This window comes from Equus przewalskii, chromosome 15 (genome assembly GCF_037783145.1).
Source record: "Equus przewalskii isolate Varuska chromosome 15, EquPr2, whole genome shotgun sequence".
NCBI lineage: Eukaryota > Metazoa > Chordata > Mammalia > Perissodactyla > Equidae > Equus > Equus przewalskii.
The window spans coordinates 15,729,468-15,749,540 of record NC_091845.1 but is presented as its reverse complement, the minus strand read 5'-3'; the positions used below and the strand labels follow the sequence as shown (position 1 = coordinate 15,749,540).

The 20,073-nt window shown below is 34.1% G+C and overlaps 1 protein-coding gene across 5 annotated transcripts in view; it reads left to right on the top strand.

The window, feature by feature from the left end:
• Positions 1–20,073, top strand: part of CNTN6 (contactin 6) — a 295,782-nt gene that overhangs the window by 248,404 nt on the left and 27,305 nt on the right. For all 5 annotated transcript variants that reach the window (XM_070576733.1, XM_070576734.1, XM_070576736.1 and 2 more), the window contains 4 exons: positions 17,232–17,407; positions 17,759–17,876; positions 18,496–18,654; positions 18,779–18,928. In XM_070576733.1, the coding sequence (XP_070432834.1) occupies positions 17,232–17,407; positions 17,759–17,876; positions 18,496–18,654; positions 18,779–18,928 (603 nt within the window). The remainder of the gene's footprint in view (positions 1–17,231; positions 17,408–17,758; positions 17,877–18,495; positions 18,655–18,778; positions 18,929–20,073) is intronic.

The following is a 20,073-nucleotide window of genomic DNA, read 5'->3' as shown; positions in this document are numbered from 1 at the left end:
ATTACAGCAGAAAATTAAAGTATGGCAGAAGATAAAAAGACATTGCAGTTAATTTTTCCAAGTATGGGGAAGTACAGGGGAATTAAAATATGAAATATAAAGGATAGAAGATATCAGCTGTAGAAATGTAGTTTCTCAAAGAAAGTTTCTGTAAAATACTGGTGATCAGCGAGCTGGACCAATGGTTTTGCTGCTAAACTGCAATGATGAGGATCTTTTTACCCCGGAGATTAAGAAAAAAAGTTAATGAGTAGATTGAGATGAATGAGTGGTTTCTCTTCCTCAAATGTTTCTTAAGCCTTTTGTCACTATAACACTGACTATTAGTAATTAACGGGGGGGCGGGGGGGGAACAGAAGGAGAAGACAATAAATATGAGAAACTCAGGAGCAGCTAGCCTGTGCTTAGTTCTCAAGATAGCTATTGGTTGTTTCAGATGTGTCATAGCAATGTGTTTGCTAGATAGGTTCCTAGTTCTTAGGATGGAAACAAGTTGATCTATATTCTGGGATATTTTATAAAACAATCTCCAGGTACGCTATTTTCTCCACAAGTAAAAAACTAGTTTAAATAAAGTTACTTGGTTTAAAAAATAAATAAATAGCCTTTTGTTTATTTCTAGTGTTCTTTGTTGGGACTATTGAAATTAAATTTTCCCAATCTGCATTTCTAGTCACCTTAATCTTTTTCAATCTTTCTTCTTCTGTGGTACTTTTCATCTTCTTACAAACTATATAATTCACTTATTTGTTATATCTATAGTTTTTTTTCTGTCTTTCTCTTCCTCTAGAAAAGAAGCATAAATGAGGGAGAGATGTCACAAATCCTAGAACAGTCTTGAGAACTATAGGTGTTCAATAAATATTTATTGATGGTGAAAGGATCTTGTCTTAACACTCCTTATTTCTCAGGGATAAATTCCATCCTGAATTCCTTGCTCTAAAATCTGAATGTTTTCAGTTTTTCAGGGTTTAAGCTTCTTAGAATACTTTGTAATAAAAAGCATCGAAGGAAAATAACAAACTTCTAAATCCTGTCACTTCTCTTATTTTAGGGTGTTGTAGCTATTTATTTCTAATAGAGAATTTCTTACTCTGCTGGGGCGGGGGAAAATGTAAAGCTTTGCGAAAATCCAAGACTTCATGGAGAGAACACACTGTTCTGGTGTTTTCATCACAATACCAGAGGATTATTTACATATGCAAAAAGTGCTTATTCAATATGCATAAATATCAAGTTATTTTCACTTATATCTAATAACGGGAAGGAAATTGTGTTTATTATTTTTAACCTTCATGAAATATCCACATCTCATTTTAAGGGAATTTTGTGATCTTTTACTTCTTTGCCATTGTTGAGAACCACAATAGGCAATATAAGTAAACACACACATACATAATAACACAAATATGTACATTTAAAAAATAACACGAACACAAAATGTTTACAGTATAAATAAAAACATCTTTAGAAACGTGACATTATTGATCTGTGATGTATGTTTATTAAACTGTGGGATTGCTGTGCCAATACAGTTCTAAGATAAGTCTATCATTAGCATATCCTCTTAACTAAACTACTGTCTCTAATTCCTTTTCATGTAGAAATGTAAAAGGTATCACTGCCAAGGAATTATTTTACAATCTACGAATCTGAAGCTTTAATCTGAGAAAGAATTATAGTACTATGCATTGATTCAACCATTTTCTTCACTATTATGAGTGTAGCCATCTGGCTGTTTGTTAAGATAATTTAATATTTGTGTGTGTGTGTGTGTGTATTTTCTCAACTATAATGCTCATCTGATTATCATTACAGAGTCTAATATAATTTTATCTCTCAAACCAAAATCAGCATATAGTGACCTTACTGGTAATAGAGTGGTAAGGAGCAAATGAGAAATTTCAGTAAAGCTGATAAAACAATCATCTCTCTTTGAATTTACTTATCAGCCTCAGTCATGCAAGAAAAGTTGTTGTTAGATAACACATAAAAAGATAATAGTTACAAGTGTAAGATATTTTCCAGCTTAGTTTTTAGCTGATATGGCTTATCTACATTAAGAGGATTCTGAAGTTATCTGCACTGTATGTCGGAAATTTCTATTTCGCTAATGCAGCAGGATGAAGCAATTTTCCATTCAAACATTGGGAGTGCAATTAGCACCAGCCTTGCCAGAGCCTCGGAAGATGCCCAGTGTAATTTGAGGACGTGTTCCATAGGCACAAACAGGAAATCAAAAGGAAGGAGAGTTTGTGTCTTCATTTTGGAGGACTTGGATTAAAATCACGATGTGTACATATACTAAGAGGTATATGAAAATCACATAAAAGGGGAAATTATTTTATCTGGCATTTGGAAAATTATTAAAAAGCAGAGTAACAGCAGGCTATAAAAATGATCTTGTTTGCAGGCAACATTTGTTTTTGTTTCCCCACTGGAGAAGTTTTGGATGTTCAATTATAGGCCTCATTGCCTCAGCATTATTTTCAACTGAAATGTCGGAACTTGGAAAAGCATATCTAATGTGCAAATTAAGTTTATTGCTGCTCATTTAGTTGTTTATTCTTTGTGATAGAAGTCTTTATTATACCAGCATAGAGAGTAGCCTGTCCATTTTCTCTAGCAGAATGAGGGTGTTCACTAATATGGTTCTATATTTACTAAGAGACATTCCAAAATGGGTAGATAATTGGAAGCTTTGTGGCAAAAAAGGTAGTTTAAAGGATTTGAGGTGTTGAGCCCAGCTTTATCAAGAAGTCCAGCTTTGTTTAGAAAACCAAAAGTACAATTTCACAGAAATAACAAGACACGTTGGAATGCAGTTGTCATATTGTAGTAGTTGAAAAAACCACTATGGAGAAGTCTCCCACTACTGTTAATATTTTCCCCCAAATGTTTAATTCTATACGCCAGTTCTCTGCAACGAATGATTTAAAGCATTTTAGTAGAAAGAAGATTTTGATTTTAAAATTACTAATGGAAGTATTTTTAGGGTGAAAAAATATACAGTGAATTTTTATACTGGCTAGAAATGAAATTTTCTTTCTCCTTCTAATGTTGAAAATAAAGCGAAGTAAATTCTTGAGATTTGAATCCCATAAACTCTTCAAGGAAAAATGTGGAAACAAAGAAACAAAAAAATTCATTTAAACAAACTCAACAATGCCAATATTATTTTGATCTTCATAACAATTTAGCCCATATTCTTTCAAATATGTATCACATATCACTCAGATAAAATTTCCAAGTATGTTAAGCAGCAGTATGTTTTAAAGTATATTGTATAATATATAATGTAAAAGACAGGTATTAATGAATTATAGATTTGTATCTTTTTTTTTTTTTGATTGTTCAAGATAGTTTTCCCTGAACAGGTTAAACATAACTGATTAAAGTTTTGTTTTGCTTATTCTTAATAAAAATAAATGATGTATAAATAGTGGTTTCTGCCAAGTGGAAGAGGCCAGACAGTTGAGTATATACCACTTCTTAACATGGTGAAAAGTACAGATTTTGGAATTAGATCAACCAGCTCTCTCACTAACTAGCAGGAGATCTTGAAGGGTCTGTTTTTGCTTTTATTGCTATTGTATTCTTTATTATTATCATTATTAACTACTGTTTATTAAATACATGCTCTGTTCCAGGCACTGTGATAAGTGCTTTATGTATACCATCTCATTGAACCCCAGAACAACACTTTGAAGCAGATAATCATTATCTCCATTTACACAAGGAAAGACTGAGGCATAGATTGCTAAAACTACTTGCCCAAGGTCCCTGTGTTAGTAAGTGGCAAAACTTTTTTTTTCTTCTTTTTTCTCTTCCAGTAAATTTGTGTGATAATAACTATATGAGACACTTTCATTAACATTGTTTAAAGTCCAGAGGGAATAAAAATATAGTAACTTGCAGATATTAGTACTTCCCCCAAAGATTTCAGCTTTCATACATTAGAGTTCAATATTTGTTTATACACTTTTTCATTTGAAGTAAACTTTACATATAATGAAACACATAAATCTTGTGTACTTTTGCTGAATTTTGACAAATTCATATGCCTGTGTAACCCAAAACTCTGCCAAGACATAGACCATTACCATTGCCCTATAAAACTTCCCATCTTGTCCCTTCTTAATGTATCTCTGCCCCAAACCGACTCCTAGGAGCAACCACTGTTATGATGTCTTTGGCATAGATTTCATAAAAATGCAATCATACAGTATATACTCTTTAGTATTTGAATTCTCTCGCTTGGTTTAAACCACTAGCTATCTACCTTCTGTTTTTATTAAAAATGAACAAAACAAAACAAAACTTTAACCAACAGTAGGCTTAGTCTGTGCAGTAAAAAAGCATCTTCTACTGTAAGTATTCCTGTCTTCAATTTCCCTCCCAAACTTGTGCATACTTGTGCTCTGAGTATTTGGTGAGGAATTGAAAGTTCAGTAATTTTTTCTTGATTCCATTCTGATGCGACTTTCTCGGTCATTCTATTTCTAAACCAGCACAGCAGTCACTTATGTTTTTTAGGAATAATGTGTGTCATTATGATATAAAAGACCCTCAGAGGCAAGCTCTGTTCTCAGTCTATGGACTCTGAATACTCAAGGAAGCAGTTAGGAAATTCTTTGAAGTCCAAAAGAGGAATGGGATGGGAGGTGAGGTGCTGAAGGGGAAAAATTAATCAAATGAATCAAATTCATCTGATTTTCCTTTTTTGGCTTTTATTTTCTCATTTTGTCACCCCTCACCCCAACAATGTTCAGAAGGAAACATCCTCTTTCTACTAGGTCCTGTAGCCAGGCAAAATAAAATTTAATTTTAAATTTAAAGATATTTAAAATACTTAAATTTTAAAACATTTGAATTTAAAAATAAAATTCCCTAATTCCGTGTCCTATAAAACTACAGAATTCTTCACCCTGATGTTTTACTACAGCCCTGCATGAAGTGGCAATTGGAGGACTGAGTGAACGTTACCTATCTATAAGAAATATAAATATAATGCCATAAATAGTCATTGCCTATTATGTATTAGCAGCTTTGAAAGTGAGTAGTTGGCAAATCTAGTTCATTAAGCAGATCTACAGTGCACGCTCTTTTTAATAGATGTCAGGCCCTGTTTTTATTATTTGTTAATATAGAAGATCTGTGTTTACATTTTACATTATTACTTGCTAGGGAATTTTTCAGTGTTACCCTGCACAATGCTTAGGCATGATTCATCATTTAGACAACTCAGATTTTAGACAATTACTTTCTCTAGATGGTTCTTCATTTGTTTCATTTACTCTGGGGTTCTTGGTAGTTTTTTAGTATTTGTTCTAAATCATTTAAATATTAAAGTGGAAGATAAATAGGAGACGGTACCTGCAGGTAAACTGGAAAATATTGGTCTTGGGTACTTTGTGCATTGGAATTAAATTATACTCTGTCTGTGGTGGAATCTGATACCATGTGCTGCACGTAAATTTTAATCTGTAAAACAGATGTGAGCAGGTAATCTTGCACTTGGCTAAGAGGATATAAAACATCCTAACTTTATGCAAGTATATGTACAAAAAGGAAAGTATATTAAATAAAGATTAAAAATTCCTCCATTTCTGACTTGCTGGAGGTAGAGAATTCAAGACTCTATCACACCGATTTCCTTGTTTGTTTGTTTGTTTGTTTTCTCTGTGCAGGGTTTATTTCAGAGTATTAGCTTTAATTTTCCTGTGTTTACTTTCCCTAGAGTTAGTAATTTCCTTGTTTTGTTTGTTTGTTCAGTTTCCTAAGGACTTAACAGTAATTCATTCCTCAATGCCATCTCAATTGTCTCCCTTCAATATCAGGCTGCCCTTGTGCGTGGGAGCGCCGCTGCCTAAACACCATGCCTTTCTCTGCCTTGACATACTCCCTCATTGTGGTAGAATGCATCTTCTAATAATTTTTTGAGAAAGAATTCAGGAGACAGGCAATTTTTCTGAGATCTCTTTTGTTTGAAAATATCTTTATTCTATGCTTACATTTGATTGATGGTTTAGTTGGAAATAGAATTCTAGATTGGAAATCATTATTCTTCAGAAATTTGGAGATGTTACTCTGCTCTGAAAGTGGAAAACACTTTGATTTTTGATCTGTTGTTTGTGACATCTTTCTCTCTCTCTCTCTTTCTAGAAGTTTGTTGTTGCCAGGATTCCACACTTGCATGATGATGCGCCATGGTGTAAATCTATTTTCAACCTTTATACCAGGCATTTGATTAATTTTGTCATGCTGGAAACTCATACTTCTTGATCCTGGATAATCTTCCTGAATAATTTAATAATTTCCTCCATTTCTTTTTCTTAAATCCCTATTATGTGACAGTTAGATTTCCTAAACTGGTACCCTATGAGTATATACAAGTATGTATGTGTGTATGTGTGTATCTATCCATCTGTGTAGGTAGTTTATTATATTTTGTATATTTAGATAGATAGATATAGTTTATGAACATGTATGCAGTTATTATGTATGTTTTTTGTTTGTTTTTTCCTCCTAGTATTCATTTTATAGCTTTTTTGTTTTACCTTCTGGGAGATTTTCTCAACTTTATCTTCTAGAACTGCTGTTAAATTTTTGTTTTTGCTATTTTTAAAAAATTTTAGGTGTCTTTTTATTTTCTGACTGTTCCTTTATATAATATCTTGCTCTTGTTTTCTCTGTCTCTAAAAATATTGCTGATAGTTTTTCTTTTTGCTATTTTTCCTGCATGGTCTCTTGTTGTCCCAAACTACTTTATTCTCTTTCTTTGTTTTAATCCTTATCCTTTATTTATTTATTTTTTTTGTTTAATATGTATTTTTTTTTTAAAGATTTTATTTTTTCCTTTTTCTCCCCAAAGCCCCCCGGTACATAGTTGTGTATTCTTCGTTGTGGGTTCCTCTAGTTGTGGCATGTGGGACGCTGCCTCAGCGTGGTATGACGAGCAGTGCCATGTCCGCGCCCAGGATTCGAACTAACGAAACACTGGGCCACCTGCAGCGCAGCGCGCGAACTTAACCACTCGGCCACGGGGCCAGCCCCAATCCTTATCCTTTATTAAGAGGTGTACAAAGATACTCTGTGAATCTTAGTTGTCTGCTCGTATTTAAGAATGGGGTAGTAAAAATCTTTTAGAAAGCTCTGATCAAGTTTGAGGGCTTAAGGATCCTATTGGACTTTACGTTAAGATGATCTGGCTGGAATATTTCCTTGGAAAAGTCTTAAGGACATTATATTTAGATCTTTTCTCTTGGGCTCATCAGATCATTAGGACAGCTGACCCCTACCTCTCACTCCTGGTTTGCTGCCTGGAGAGAAAAGGCCCAGCAGCTGGCATCCTCAGAGCTTAATGAGATTGGATCTCAGCACTCCCTATGTACGTGTTTCCTCAATTCTCGCTTTTTCAGTAGGACTCTCCCATCTTCAACTAAGCTCGGTGACTGGTAGTTCAGAGACTCTCTTTTCATATCCTCTCAGAAGCATAATTTGCTGGTCTTCTGTTGATATGGGAAAACACTCTAGAGACCAAATTGCTTCCTATTCATAAGGTCCAAAAGGAGGGGTTGAAATGCTAAATAAATAAATTTTCTTCTTAGCTTTCCCCACTGCCAGCATAGGATTGAGCTTTATGACAACTCAGCTAGAAATCATTCCACTTCATTCCAGTTTCTCAAATTATGTCTCCCCTTTTGATCTCTGTTTTGATAGATTTATGTCTTAGAAAAAAATTTTTTTGGCAGCATTTATTACACATTTATAAAGAACTGAAAATAAATACTATTTAATCTCTTATCTTCTTCAAGATATTGTACATCCTGTTTTTTACTGTGATACTATTTTTCTCTACTAATATTTAGAAAAAGTCAAGTTTTAGTTATTTCTTGTTTAAACAAAATTTATCAAGTAATCAAGAAAGCACAGTTTGGGAGATAACAGGTCATGAGTTCAAATCTTCCACTTGTGTACCAGATATGATTCCCTCTCAGATTCAGGGATGTCACTCCAACAGTTCTTTCTCTGTCTCTTTCATTTTTATTACCCCCTCTAACACATCATTCCCATCAGCATAATTGTATATTGTTACTTTCATCATTTGAAAAAAAGTCCTTTTCTGACCCTGCTTCCCCTCCAATTACTGTCGTGTTTGACTATTCTCATTTATAGCAAAACTGTTTTGAAAAGTAGTCTATATGAGCTTGATTTTCCAGTCCTGGTCAACTCTGTTTTCAATTGATGAAAGTAGGCTTTTTCCCTACCATTTCATCAAAACTGCTCTTAACAAGGTGACTAGTAACCATGATCAGTTCTCAGTCCTCATCTTACTTAACATGTGAGACTGTTGATCACATCCTTCTTGAAATACCTTCCTTATTTGGCTGTGAGGGCATCATATTCCTCAGGTTTTTCTTTTACTTCTTGAGTCACTCCTTTTCAGTTTCCTTTGCTTGTTCCTCTTAATCCTACCAATTTCCTCAATTTGGAGTGTGCCAGGGATTTGTCTTTGAATTTGTTCTCTATTATATCTACTACCACTCACTTGGTATTTCATCATTTTAAATATCATCTATAAGCTAATTCCCAAACTGGTACACTCAGTTCAAATATCTACCCTAATCCCAAAATTCAACTGCCAATTTGTCATCTCTACTTACCAATTTACTACATTCTAATATTGTCTCCCTAATTCTTACTCCCTGGATTTGATCCGGCTGCAGCCTTTTCCCACTATATTGATGACAATCTATACTAACAGTTGCTCAGGCCAAGTCTTTGTAGTCAGTTTTACTTTTTTCTTTCTTTCAAATCCATATCAAATTGTCTAACAAATGACCTCAGTGTCAAGATACTTACAGAATCTAATCACTTCCACCACTTTAATTACCAAACTGTAGTTTAACCACCACCCTCTCTTTCCCAGAGTATTGCTCTAGCACAGAGGTGCTCAACCAACTTGATTTTGTCTCCCAAGGGACATTTGGCAACGCGTAGAGATATTTTTGGTTGTCACAACTGAGAGATGTACTGACATCTAGTGGGAAGAGGCCAAAGGTGCTGCTAAATATCTTATAATTCACAGCACAGCCTCCCCACCTCACTGTGAATCCCCCCACACATGCATGCAACAAAACATTATCTGCTCCAAAATGTTAACAATGTTGAGGTTGAGAAACTCACCCATAGCCTCAAAAGTATTTGTCTTGATTGCATCTTTGTCTCCCTTCTAGAAGATAAAATGTTCCTATTAAAATGTAGATGAGAGTTTTTGCCTCTTATGCTGGAAATCCTCTCATGGTTCCTTAGTTCACTGTTGTTTCGTTTGTTCAGTATTATACTTATGTACACCTGGAAGAAGGTAACGGTTCAAAACTAATTAAATGGTCTTGAATAAAAGATTGAATAAGCTATTAATATATTTCTATGTTAAGAGTTTCTACTTCTGTCTAAAGTGATACTCACTTCTTTCTCCAACTGACATCAATTATCATACTGTTCAAGCTATTATCTAAAAACCTGCTGATAAATGGCCTAAATATTTCCAACTCTACGTACAATCTATTATTAAACATTAATAATATTGGAGAAACTTCTGCCCTGACTAGTTGAAGCAGCTTTATCACACCGATATCAACCTTTTGTTAAAATATTGTTAAAAATCTTTTTAAAATATTGTTAAAATCTTTTAAAAATAAATAAAAATAGTAGTTTGAGGGAATTTTGACAATAACCTAGGCATTTGTAACTTGAGAGACAATATTCTGGAGAAAGGCACAGATAGATGAACCCCATATTCCCAAGTTTTTCCTTCTCCAGTATTTGGCAATTCCTAAGCAGTAGGAATGAGGAAAACAAGAAACCAAACAGAAAATGGAAAACATATCAAGGAGAAATTTTGGTAGCCTCACATCGCAAGGAAGACAAAAATTTGGCTCAGAATAAGCCAAATAGAATAAGATCCTCTAAACAACTCAATCTTGAATCAAGAAACCTAAATAACTATGTTGTAGTAATAAAAAAAAGAACAAAATTGACCAGTACTTAAAATGAGTGAGATTCAGACCCAATTCATATCAATTCCTAACTGCACTCAGCTTTTTCAATTGCTTGCTTAAAAAAATAAATCTTCTGGGCAAAATATAACAAAATAAAACCCTTCACATTTTGATCTACAGAACCTGACATTCAATAAAATGTTACCAGAAGTAGCTGGAGCCAGGACCAAATGACCAAAACCCAGAGAAAAATCAGACAATAGCAACAGGTCTCAGCTGATAGGGATATAGAAGTTATTAGACAAGGGTTTTTAACTAATTGGGATTAATATGTTTAAAAAGTAGATGACAAGATAGAAATTTTCAGAAGAGAAATGGCATGTATTAAAAATCAATTGGAAGTTCTAGAACTGAAAAATACAAAGCTACAATTAAGAACAAAATAGATTGGTTTTATAGAAGAGAAGAGCAGAGAGGGGAATAAGAAAATGAGGAATGAGTGATATTTGAAGAAATATTTGCCACGGACTTTAAAAAACTGAAAATGACAGCAGCCATCCTATTCAGGAAATTATATGAGCCTTAATTAGGATAAATACAAAGGAAAATTTAAATAAGCACACAGTCATGAAACCAAAGGAAAGAAAAATCATGCTGATTTAAAAAAAATACATTATCTTCCAAAGAATAGCAATGAGACTGGCAGTTGACACAGCAACAGCGATAAGGGAATCCAGAAGACAATGGAACGGAACGGCCTTTCCAATGGGCAGAAAGACAACACCAGTAAGAATTCCGGGCCCAGCAAAAACATCCTCCCAAATGAAGGCGAAATAAAGATGCTTTTACACAAATAAAACATCAGAGAACCTATCATTTTCAAATCTGCACTAAAAGAAATGCAATGAAAGTTCCTAAAGTTAGAAGGAATATTATCCCAGATTGAAGCATGTAAATAGAAGAATTTAAGAGCAATGGAAAAAGTTAATGTGTTAACAGGTGGCTAATTTGAGATTCTGAGGAATTAGGAAGAGGACCAGATTTTAGAAGGATTTATTTCTAATCTTCACAAGTTAACTAGTGAGAAAAATATCAGAGAATTATTTCACCTGTTTGAAGTGCTCTTTATACGCTAGTTTCCTTTATATCGGTATCTTAGCAACATTTCCTGTAATATCATAGACAAATGAAAGCAGAATCATATGTTTGTACAGAGGTAGAAAGGTTTGGTGATTTTTCTTATACATTTGTCCATCTTTTGAGATGAGTCGATAATTTCAGAAACACCTGAGCACTTATTATTCTGAAGAGTGACACTGAAAGATTATCACAGATGGAGATTTCCAATGAGTTGAAGGAACAAAAGAAATAAACAAACAAAAAGTGATCAAAATAATATTTTCTAAATAGTCAGGAAAGACCAATTATACATTGGATTGCCATCTCCTGACTTCTAAAAATGTAGTTAGGGATCATGTCATGTAATAGTGTGTCTGACCTTTGATAGAAGGAACAAATTCCACTTGTGTTTAAAGAAATCATGCTAAATAATACTGAAAAAAGTTTTGATACTAATTTTCACATCTCCTGAGGTGCTTTGTACCTAAAGATGTGTTCTGGAAACATCATTGCCTTTAAGACAAAGTGATTTTGAATAAGAGTATTCATCCAAAGCATTACATATTTTATTAAACTTTTCCTTTCTACTTCTTAAGAGTAGCATTCTTAGATCAAGCTGTTTTCATATGATTTGTATCTCCCTGAAATAGATTGAAAATGACAAATACTAAAATTCTGTAATTTTATGAACTCTTCGTGAACGTTTGTCATTCATATTTAGGATAATCTTCAAAAACTAGTCAGTCCTCATCATTTTATAACCTGAATGGGAAAGAGCCCTCCCTATTCTGTAGATAAATATTCACTACCCCATCATTTTCCTTCTGTCTTTCTTTTATTATTATTGAAAATCACAAACACACAGGAAAGTAGAGAAAATAGTATAAGGAACTCCCGAGTACTCATTGGTTAGGGTTGATAATCATCAGTTCATATTCAACCTTGTTTCATCCATATTGTCACCTACTTCCCCAACACCCACCCCAAATATCTAGAGGCAAATCACAAATATCATAATTTCTTCTGTAATTATTTCAGAATGTGTCTTTAAATTATAAGGGAATCAGTTTTTAAGACAACAATAAAACCACTTTTCTTATCTTTTTTGTTTTTTTTAAAGATTTTATTTTTTCCTTTTTCTCCCCAAAGCCCCCCGGTACATAGTTGTGTATTCTTCGTTGTGGGTTCTTCTAGTTGTGGCATGTGGGACGCTGCCTCAGCGTGGTCTGATGAGCAGTGCCATGTCCGCGCCCAGGATTCGAACCAACGAAACACTGGGCCGCCTGCAGCGGAGCGCGCGAACTTAACCACTCGGCCACGGGGCCAGCCCCGCACTTTTCTTATCTTAAAAATTAACATTTCTAAATTATTTAGAGGTCAAATTTATGTGATTGTCTCATAAATATGTATTTATATATGTGTATGTATTTTGAATAAAAACAGACACACGTATATGTGTGTGTGTGTTTGTGTGCTGATCCTCTTGAACCGTGAAAGTCGTATTTCCAAACATTGTTTCTCAGAATCCCTTATATTCCAAGCTGTATTAAGAGGTATTACATGGATTAAAAATGGATTTTTATTTTATTATTATTTAATATTCATTAAAAGTTGATTTTACTACATGGATATGTTCCCTATCTATTAAGTGTAGGAAGTCTAGAATTGAATAAACTTTAAAAAGTTTCTTTAATCCAGGAATTCTCAGAGCTTTTAATATACTAAAATGTACTGTGCAACTCTAAAAGTAGATATAGTATACAGAATTAATTACAGTTAAATAACTTTGGAAGTCCATCTTTATTTTTTTGAAGCGTTACTAACCATAACATTTTACTGATTCTAAGCATTAGAGACTTTCAGACAATGTATTTTTCATAGCTTGGATTTTTCTTACATAGAAATTTCAGGTTCAAACTTCAAAACCTGAAGCAGTATTTCCTAAGACGTGGTCCTGGACTGACTACATCAAAATCAACTGAAGAAGCAATCTGTTAAAAATCCATATTCTAGCTTCACCATACAGACCTACTAACTCGGTATTTCTGGTGGAAGCAGAACAATTCACATTTGAAAATGTTCTCCAGGAAATTCCTGCTAAAATTTTTTAACTATTGGGCTAGAATTTCTACAAATACATAAGGAATATGCAAGGAGAATAAAATCATAAGAAATGAAAAGGAGTAACTCTTGCTCTATTTAGTTTCAGAGAAAGAGGCTTAAATAATTTCAAGTTTTGACAAATGATAGAGTCTAGCATGGTCAAATTTCTGCCTTTATAATTTGTTATAATTCAGGCCCTAATGACCTCATTTGTCCATAAATACTAAGAAGTGTTTCAGTGTTAATGATGAGCCTCATGTTATTGCACCTACTCTACTGGTATATACATGCTCCTAGGAAAGGATTAGACGAGGTACGTGTACGTACATCCCTCCACTCCCTCAGAGTAATTTGAGTGGCTTGAAAAAAACCTCTCTCATATGAGTTTCTTAAGTTAAAGTGTATACAAAAGAGGAATCTGAACTTGTTAATGGACAAGACTAGTCCTCGTTCTTTCCCTAAAATAGCATCATAGATTTTGTATGTTTCTACTGCTCAAGAACAACTCTCCCTTTCTCTGTAAGTGATTTTGTCTCAGTGGGGTATTCAGAGGTCCAGGCTGGAGCTGTGCGTGGTTGTAAAAGTGAATTCTTTAGTGTAGCAATCGCAGCCTTGTGGCAGTTAGAGAGCCACCTACACAGGATTAGGACAGTTCTGCACGTAGTGTGGGAAGAGGATACAGTAGTTATAAGTATTCTTGTCCATGTACCCCACACCCACACAGAAGGGTACTCACAGTGGGAGCTATGCTCAGATTATCATGCATCCCTCATTTTTTGGATAACAAGTCTGCCCACGTAGAAGCTACTTCTTTTTAAATATAATCAATTTTTTCACCCTACAGATACTGGTATGTCTTTATAACATTCCCTCTGCTTCACATTTCCAAAGCTTGCCATTTTCCTTCAGCAAAAAACCCCTACATTTCTCAATGTAGCATCCAGGACTCGCTCCATTGGTGAGCAACCCAGTTGCACAGTATCCTGTCTTGAGAAATGCCCCACGTTTGGTCTAATCCTCTGCTGTCACTGTCTTAAAATTCGTAATTATTTTGTCTCTGACCTAGTGTTTTGTAAGTGAAATCTATTGGGACAGTGGAGCCTGTGCATGAGCTGGGTGGCAGCACACGCACACATTTATGGCTCAGCAGCAGCAGCCCATGTACACACGGGCTTAGGCCTGTGCACTAAGCAGGCGGTGTTCATGTATAGCTGTTGGTACCATGTACACCCATATGCCTCGTGGCAATCAAGAGTGCTGAGGCCCTCAGGAGGTGGGCACATCAAGACCTTGGGCCAGATCTGTGGAACTGATGGTGGCAGCGGCCGCAGAAACTTCAGTGGGTGGCAGCAAGGGCTACAGGAGAATAAGAGACTCAGAAAACAGTCAGTGCCTGAACCCAATGTGAGAGGTCAGCTTGTCCATCTGTCCCCACAGGATGTCCATGTGACATTTGCAGAAATATTAGCTCTTCAGTCTTGGCACCAGGACAGGAATTGTCAATGCTCAGGTGGTAAACTTTGCCTTAGAGTATTACAAAATAACAGCCTACACGTGGCATCCACAATAAGGCATATCACAGAGTTATTCTAATTCTTCAAAGAGTTTAGTATACATGGTTTTGAAAATCTGTGCAACATTGCAAGGCTAATATCCAGAGGCTTAAAAATAGAAATTAAATTTAAAGATTATTCCATTCAATGAAAAAAAACACTATCTTCATATGAAGCTGCCGGTGAACTAAATGTTAACGAGTGTTTCCTTGTAATTGAAGATACTGCAATAGAATGTATAAAGAGGCATTTTGTATTATACAGAAATCATTAAGCCACTTTCAGTTTCCCGTACAAGCTCCACAAGTTACAGGATATGTCAGAAGAACATTTCCATTGTCTAAATTTACGTTTAAAATTTAGTTCAGACTTACACAAAATTGATTTGTGGGAAGAGTTAAATCTTTTTAGAAAAAAATTGTTCCATGAGAACCATCAGCTCTGGATGTTCCAAAACACGTATTTCAAAATAATGTATCAGAAATTTATTCCAATGTTGCCACAACCTATAAAATACCCTTAACAATTCAACAGTTGTACTAGCAGAAAGATCCTTTGCAAGGTCCAACATTATCAAAACGTATTTGTGATTTTGAATTTGCCATGAGTGACTGATGTCAGTTACATCAACTGAAAATGAAGTTGCTTAAAACATAAATTCCAATAACCTAACAAATAAATTTGCAGAAACATTATAAAATATAATACACATATTTCTACCGACGGAGTTTTAGATTCTGTCCATATCTTGGCTATTGTGAATAATATTGCAAATGAACATAGGGGCGCATATGTCTTACAATAATCAAGATATAACTTTAATAAAATATTATTTAATGTATTATATAAAATTGACACCAAAAATATATTTTTTTGCAGTTTGTAAGTTTATGTTGTTATTCATGTGTCACTATTACCCTATTACATCTTATAATATTGTATGTCAACTGTACTTCAATAAAAAACAATAACAACAGGATTAAGAGGTACAAACTTCCAGTCATAAAATAAATGTCATGGGGATGTAATGTTCAGCATAGGGAATATAGTCAATAATATTGTAATAACTTTGTATGATAATAGATGGTCATTAGTCTCATCAAAGTGATCATTTCATAATGTATATAAATGTCGAATCACTATGCTGTACACCTAAAACAAAAGGTGTTAAATATAAAGCATTTTGCTTTAAAAATATTGTATTGTATATATACATATATATATACGTGTATATATATATATATGTGTATATATATATGTATACACACACACACACATATATGTATATATGTCTTCTTTACCCATTCATCTACCGATGGAGTTTCAGATTCTGTCCATATCTTGGCTATTGTAAATAATATTGCAATGAACATAGGGGCGCATATATCTTTTCAAATTAGTATTTTCATATTTGTTTTCTTTGGCTCATTTCACTGTTTGAAACTTGTCTACGTACAAAATTTCACTGTTTTGAAATTTCTTTATGTACGATACTTTTTCACTATAATTTACCCAGACCAGTAATTCTTAAATGTAAATTCCTTGAAATGTGTTTATTTCAGTTAATGCATATCTAAATTCAATATATGTCCAAGGGTTTTTTATGGTTGCTGAATTGCCGTTTTGGTCAATTCTTAGCACTCTAAAATTGAAACTGTTTATTTTATTGTTAAAAAAGTAGTTAAAAATGATCTACCACCATGAGTCTCCTTTAATCAGAAAAATAGAGGATTCTTGAGTCCAACTGGAAGACATTTGGAATTTCCCTTAGAAAGTTTGATCAATGAAATGCTAGGACTTGTAGAATGAAGTTTGACATCGAGACTGATATTTCTATAGAGAGGGTTTTTATGATAGATATATATCCTAACATTGCAAAACCTGCATGAAAAAGGAAAAATGTACTTTTCTCCTGTTCATGTTGCACCTTTAGCTAAAACGGAAAATTGTTATCACCACTATGTCAGACATAGCATAAATATCTTGTATTCACACATAAATATAAGCTTATGATATAAATCTCTACATAAACTACCATAGTTATGACCTTAGAAACATAATTTGTCTCATAGTGTATGAAAATAGCATAAACTATTTAGAGCTATAACCTGTGTATGAATTGTAATGGTTTGGCTGGAATTTTAAAATAAAAATGATGTGGTATATTCTCTATGTATAGAATATTGTCTTTTGAGGTTTACAGTTTTTTATAAACTATTTTTATATAAAGAATGAATAAAATTGTCTTTAATTTTATCACAAGTATAAGCTACACTAATTAATGCAGAAATATTTGAAAAAAGGGAATAAAATTTTTCATATTAAATATAGTAGAACTCCAGGTGGTATTTATACAACTTCAAACAATTACAAAACCATTCAAAGTATGTGTTTTATAGCCATATACCAGTATTTTATAAGTTTTTGTAATAATAATATTTTTTCTCAACAGAGAGGACTATTATTACCCTTCCACCTTCCAAAATGGATGTTACAGTTGGCGAGAGTATAGTCCTACCATGCCAGGTGTCCCATGACCCCTCCATTGAAGTTGTATTTGTGTGGTCTTTCAATGGAGATGTCATAGACTTAAAAAAAGGAGTGGCTCATTTTGAAAGGATTGGAGGAGTAAGTTGCTGAAATTTTTAAGTGCTTAATAAAATGAATCAAGTCTTTTGCGTAAATCAACATCTTTCATAATTCTTCTCCCCATCTTTATTTGCATGGATAATCACTGTGTGTTTATGAAGCTGCATCTGTTTTTATTTTGTTTTATGTTTTTTGTAGAAATGTTTGTGTTCCAGATGCATTTATCATAAAGGGAATAATAAAAGGGATCAAATATGAGAAACTACAATGATACTAGTGTATCTCCTAATTTCAGAAGTGTTTCACATTAAGTATTTATCCAGTCGTAAAAAAATAGGACCTGCTGGCTATAACTATGTTTTCATCCCTTTTTTCCCTTTCTATATGCAGGAATCTGTTGGGGATTTGATGATAAGGAATATTCAGTTAAATCATTCTGGAAAATATCTATGCACAGTAAAAACAACTCTAGAAAGTTTATCTGCTGCGGCTGATATCATTGTTAGAGGTAAGCATAAATGGTGAAAATAAATGAGCACATTGTTTATTCACAGTCAAAAATGTGAATATGTAAATGGTAGATCTTTGTGTAACCACATTATGATAAAGAGATGAGATATATAGATTTTTTATTTTCTAAACTTCAAGACTCCAGGGTATGGGTAGTATGGATATGGATATTAAATTGAATAGGTTGTGTCTCTTTCTAAGGAATGGTCAGCCTCAGCCAGCAGTGTCAGTCCCTAAAACTTAGACATGCCTCTATTTATAATAAACCATTCTTGTCAGAGCAGGGTCAAAGTCACATGTTTCTGTAGTTCTCCATATTGGTTACGTTTACTTAAGTAAGCTTTTGTAAGAGGAACGGATAAGAGTGAGTCTCAATTTTTTAGATTAGCTCCCTATCAAATAACATTTAACCATCCCATCACTGGCAAAGGAAACATTTCTAATTAATCTCTCACTATGTAAGCTGAATTAATAGAACTTTATCTCAAAAGTGCTACAAATACATTATGCTCAATATTTTATTTTCTAAGCATAATAGGCAAAAATAAACTACCTGTGTCCCAAGTCAATGCATTTAATAATTTCTAATATAGTCATCATAAAACGTATTTTTCAAGGTCCCCCAGGTCCCCCTGATGATGTGAGAGTGGAACATATCTCCAGTACTACTTCTCAACTAAGCTGGAGACCAGGTTCAGATAATAACAGTCCCATTCAAATATTTACGGTTCAAGCTCGGACACCATTTTCTGTGGGTTGGCAAGCTGTTTCTACAGGTATGCGACATAAATATTTTGGATAATTTTTTAAAACAGATGATGTATTTCTTTGATTGCTTTCTTGATTGATTAATTTTAGCTACTGCCAATTTAGGTGCCTGAAGTGTCCTCTTCTCTTTAGTTCCAGAAATTCTCAATGGTAAGACATACAATGCAACAGTGGTTGGTTTGAGTCCTTGGGTCGAATATGAATTTCGTGTTGTTGCTGGGAACAGCATTGGGATTGGAGAACCAAGTAAACCATCAGAATTGTTAAGAACCAAAGCATCGGGTAAGAGATCAATGTCTTCTACAAACGCGGAAGATCCTTTATGGTATAATTCTTAAAGAAAACAAATAAGAAGTATTTTTATGGATCTTGTAGCATTTTTGTCCCAAAATCAGAGGCAGTAAACAAGTGGCTCTCATTTTCACATTTTTATGTGCTCAAAGTGAGGTGCATTTTCTCGTGAATAGTGTGTTCAATAAGAGATGATTATAGTTAAGCAGGCACGTCAAAAATAAGAGTTTTTCAGAAGCTGTCCTCTCATCTCATCTATTTTCTAGCCAAAATCCAATAGAGAATCTGCAGATTTGTAGATGCAAATTAATTGCTGCTTGTTTCATTAACATGTTGTAGCCAAGAATTGATTGAGACTCTGTTGGTGCAGTCAGCCATATATTTCCATCTTTTTCTCAACTCTGACCTAGCTGCAGCTTCATTGAGCAATAGTATAAATTCTTCCCCATGCAAATGAGGTAAATCCTAAACTCATTTAACAGAAGCACTAATTAAACATCAATTGGTTCATTGAACAGCAGAATACAAGTGAAACCTGGCTCAGAAATCACACCTTTTTAAGCTCTTTTCGATGGATCCTCTTTGTTCCACTCGGGAACTTTCACATCCATGTGACATTTGATTTGCTCACTCCATGTGGCTCACAAAGTTCACACTCTTTTTCAGCCACTTAAATGAAGGATCATTGTCGTTGCGGGCTTAGTTTAACATATTCAAACTCCTTCAGTAACGTGTGCAAAACTGTCAAATGTCAATAAATATTTTTTTAAACTAAAGATAATGTTAGTATTTTTATCATAGGATTTGGGCTGGAAAAATAACATATTGGACAGCAATATCTTAAATTAAATCATTCTAGAAGTTACAGCTGAGAGGGGAGTCCTTCTTTTTACGGAGAAGAAAATGGAAGACCGGAATGTTACCTGATTGTTTCAGATGGAGCAAGGATTGAACCGAGACTTGTAGACTTGTGCACCAGCATTCTCCATAAAAGTTGATCTTAACCTAAATGAGCAAGAGATTGGTGTATGTGTAAATATAGAAATTCCCAGGCCCTACCATACACCAACTGGATGAGAATCTCCAAGTGTGGTCCATGATGATGAATATGAGCTTTAATTTCAGGTTATTTGTTT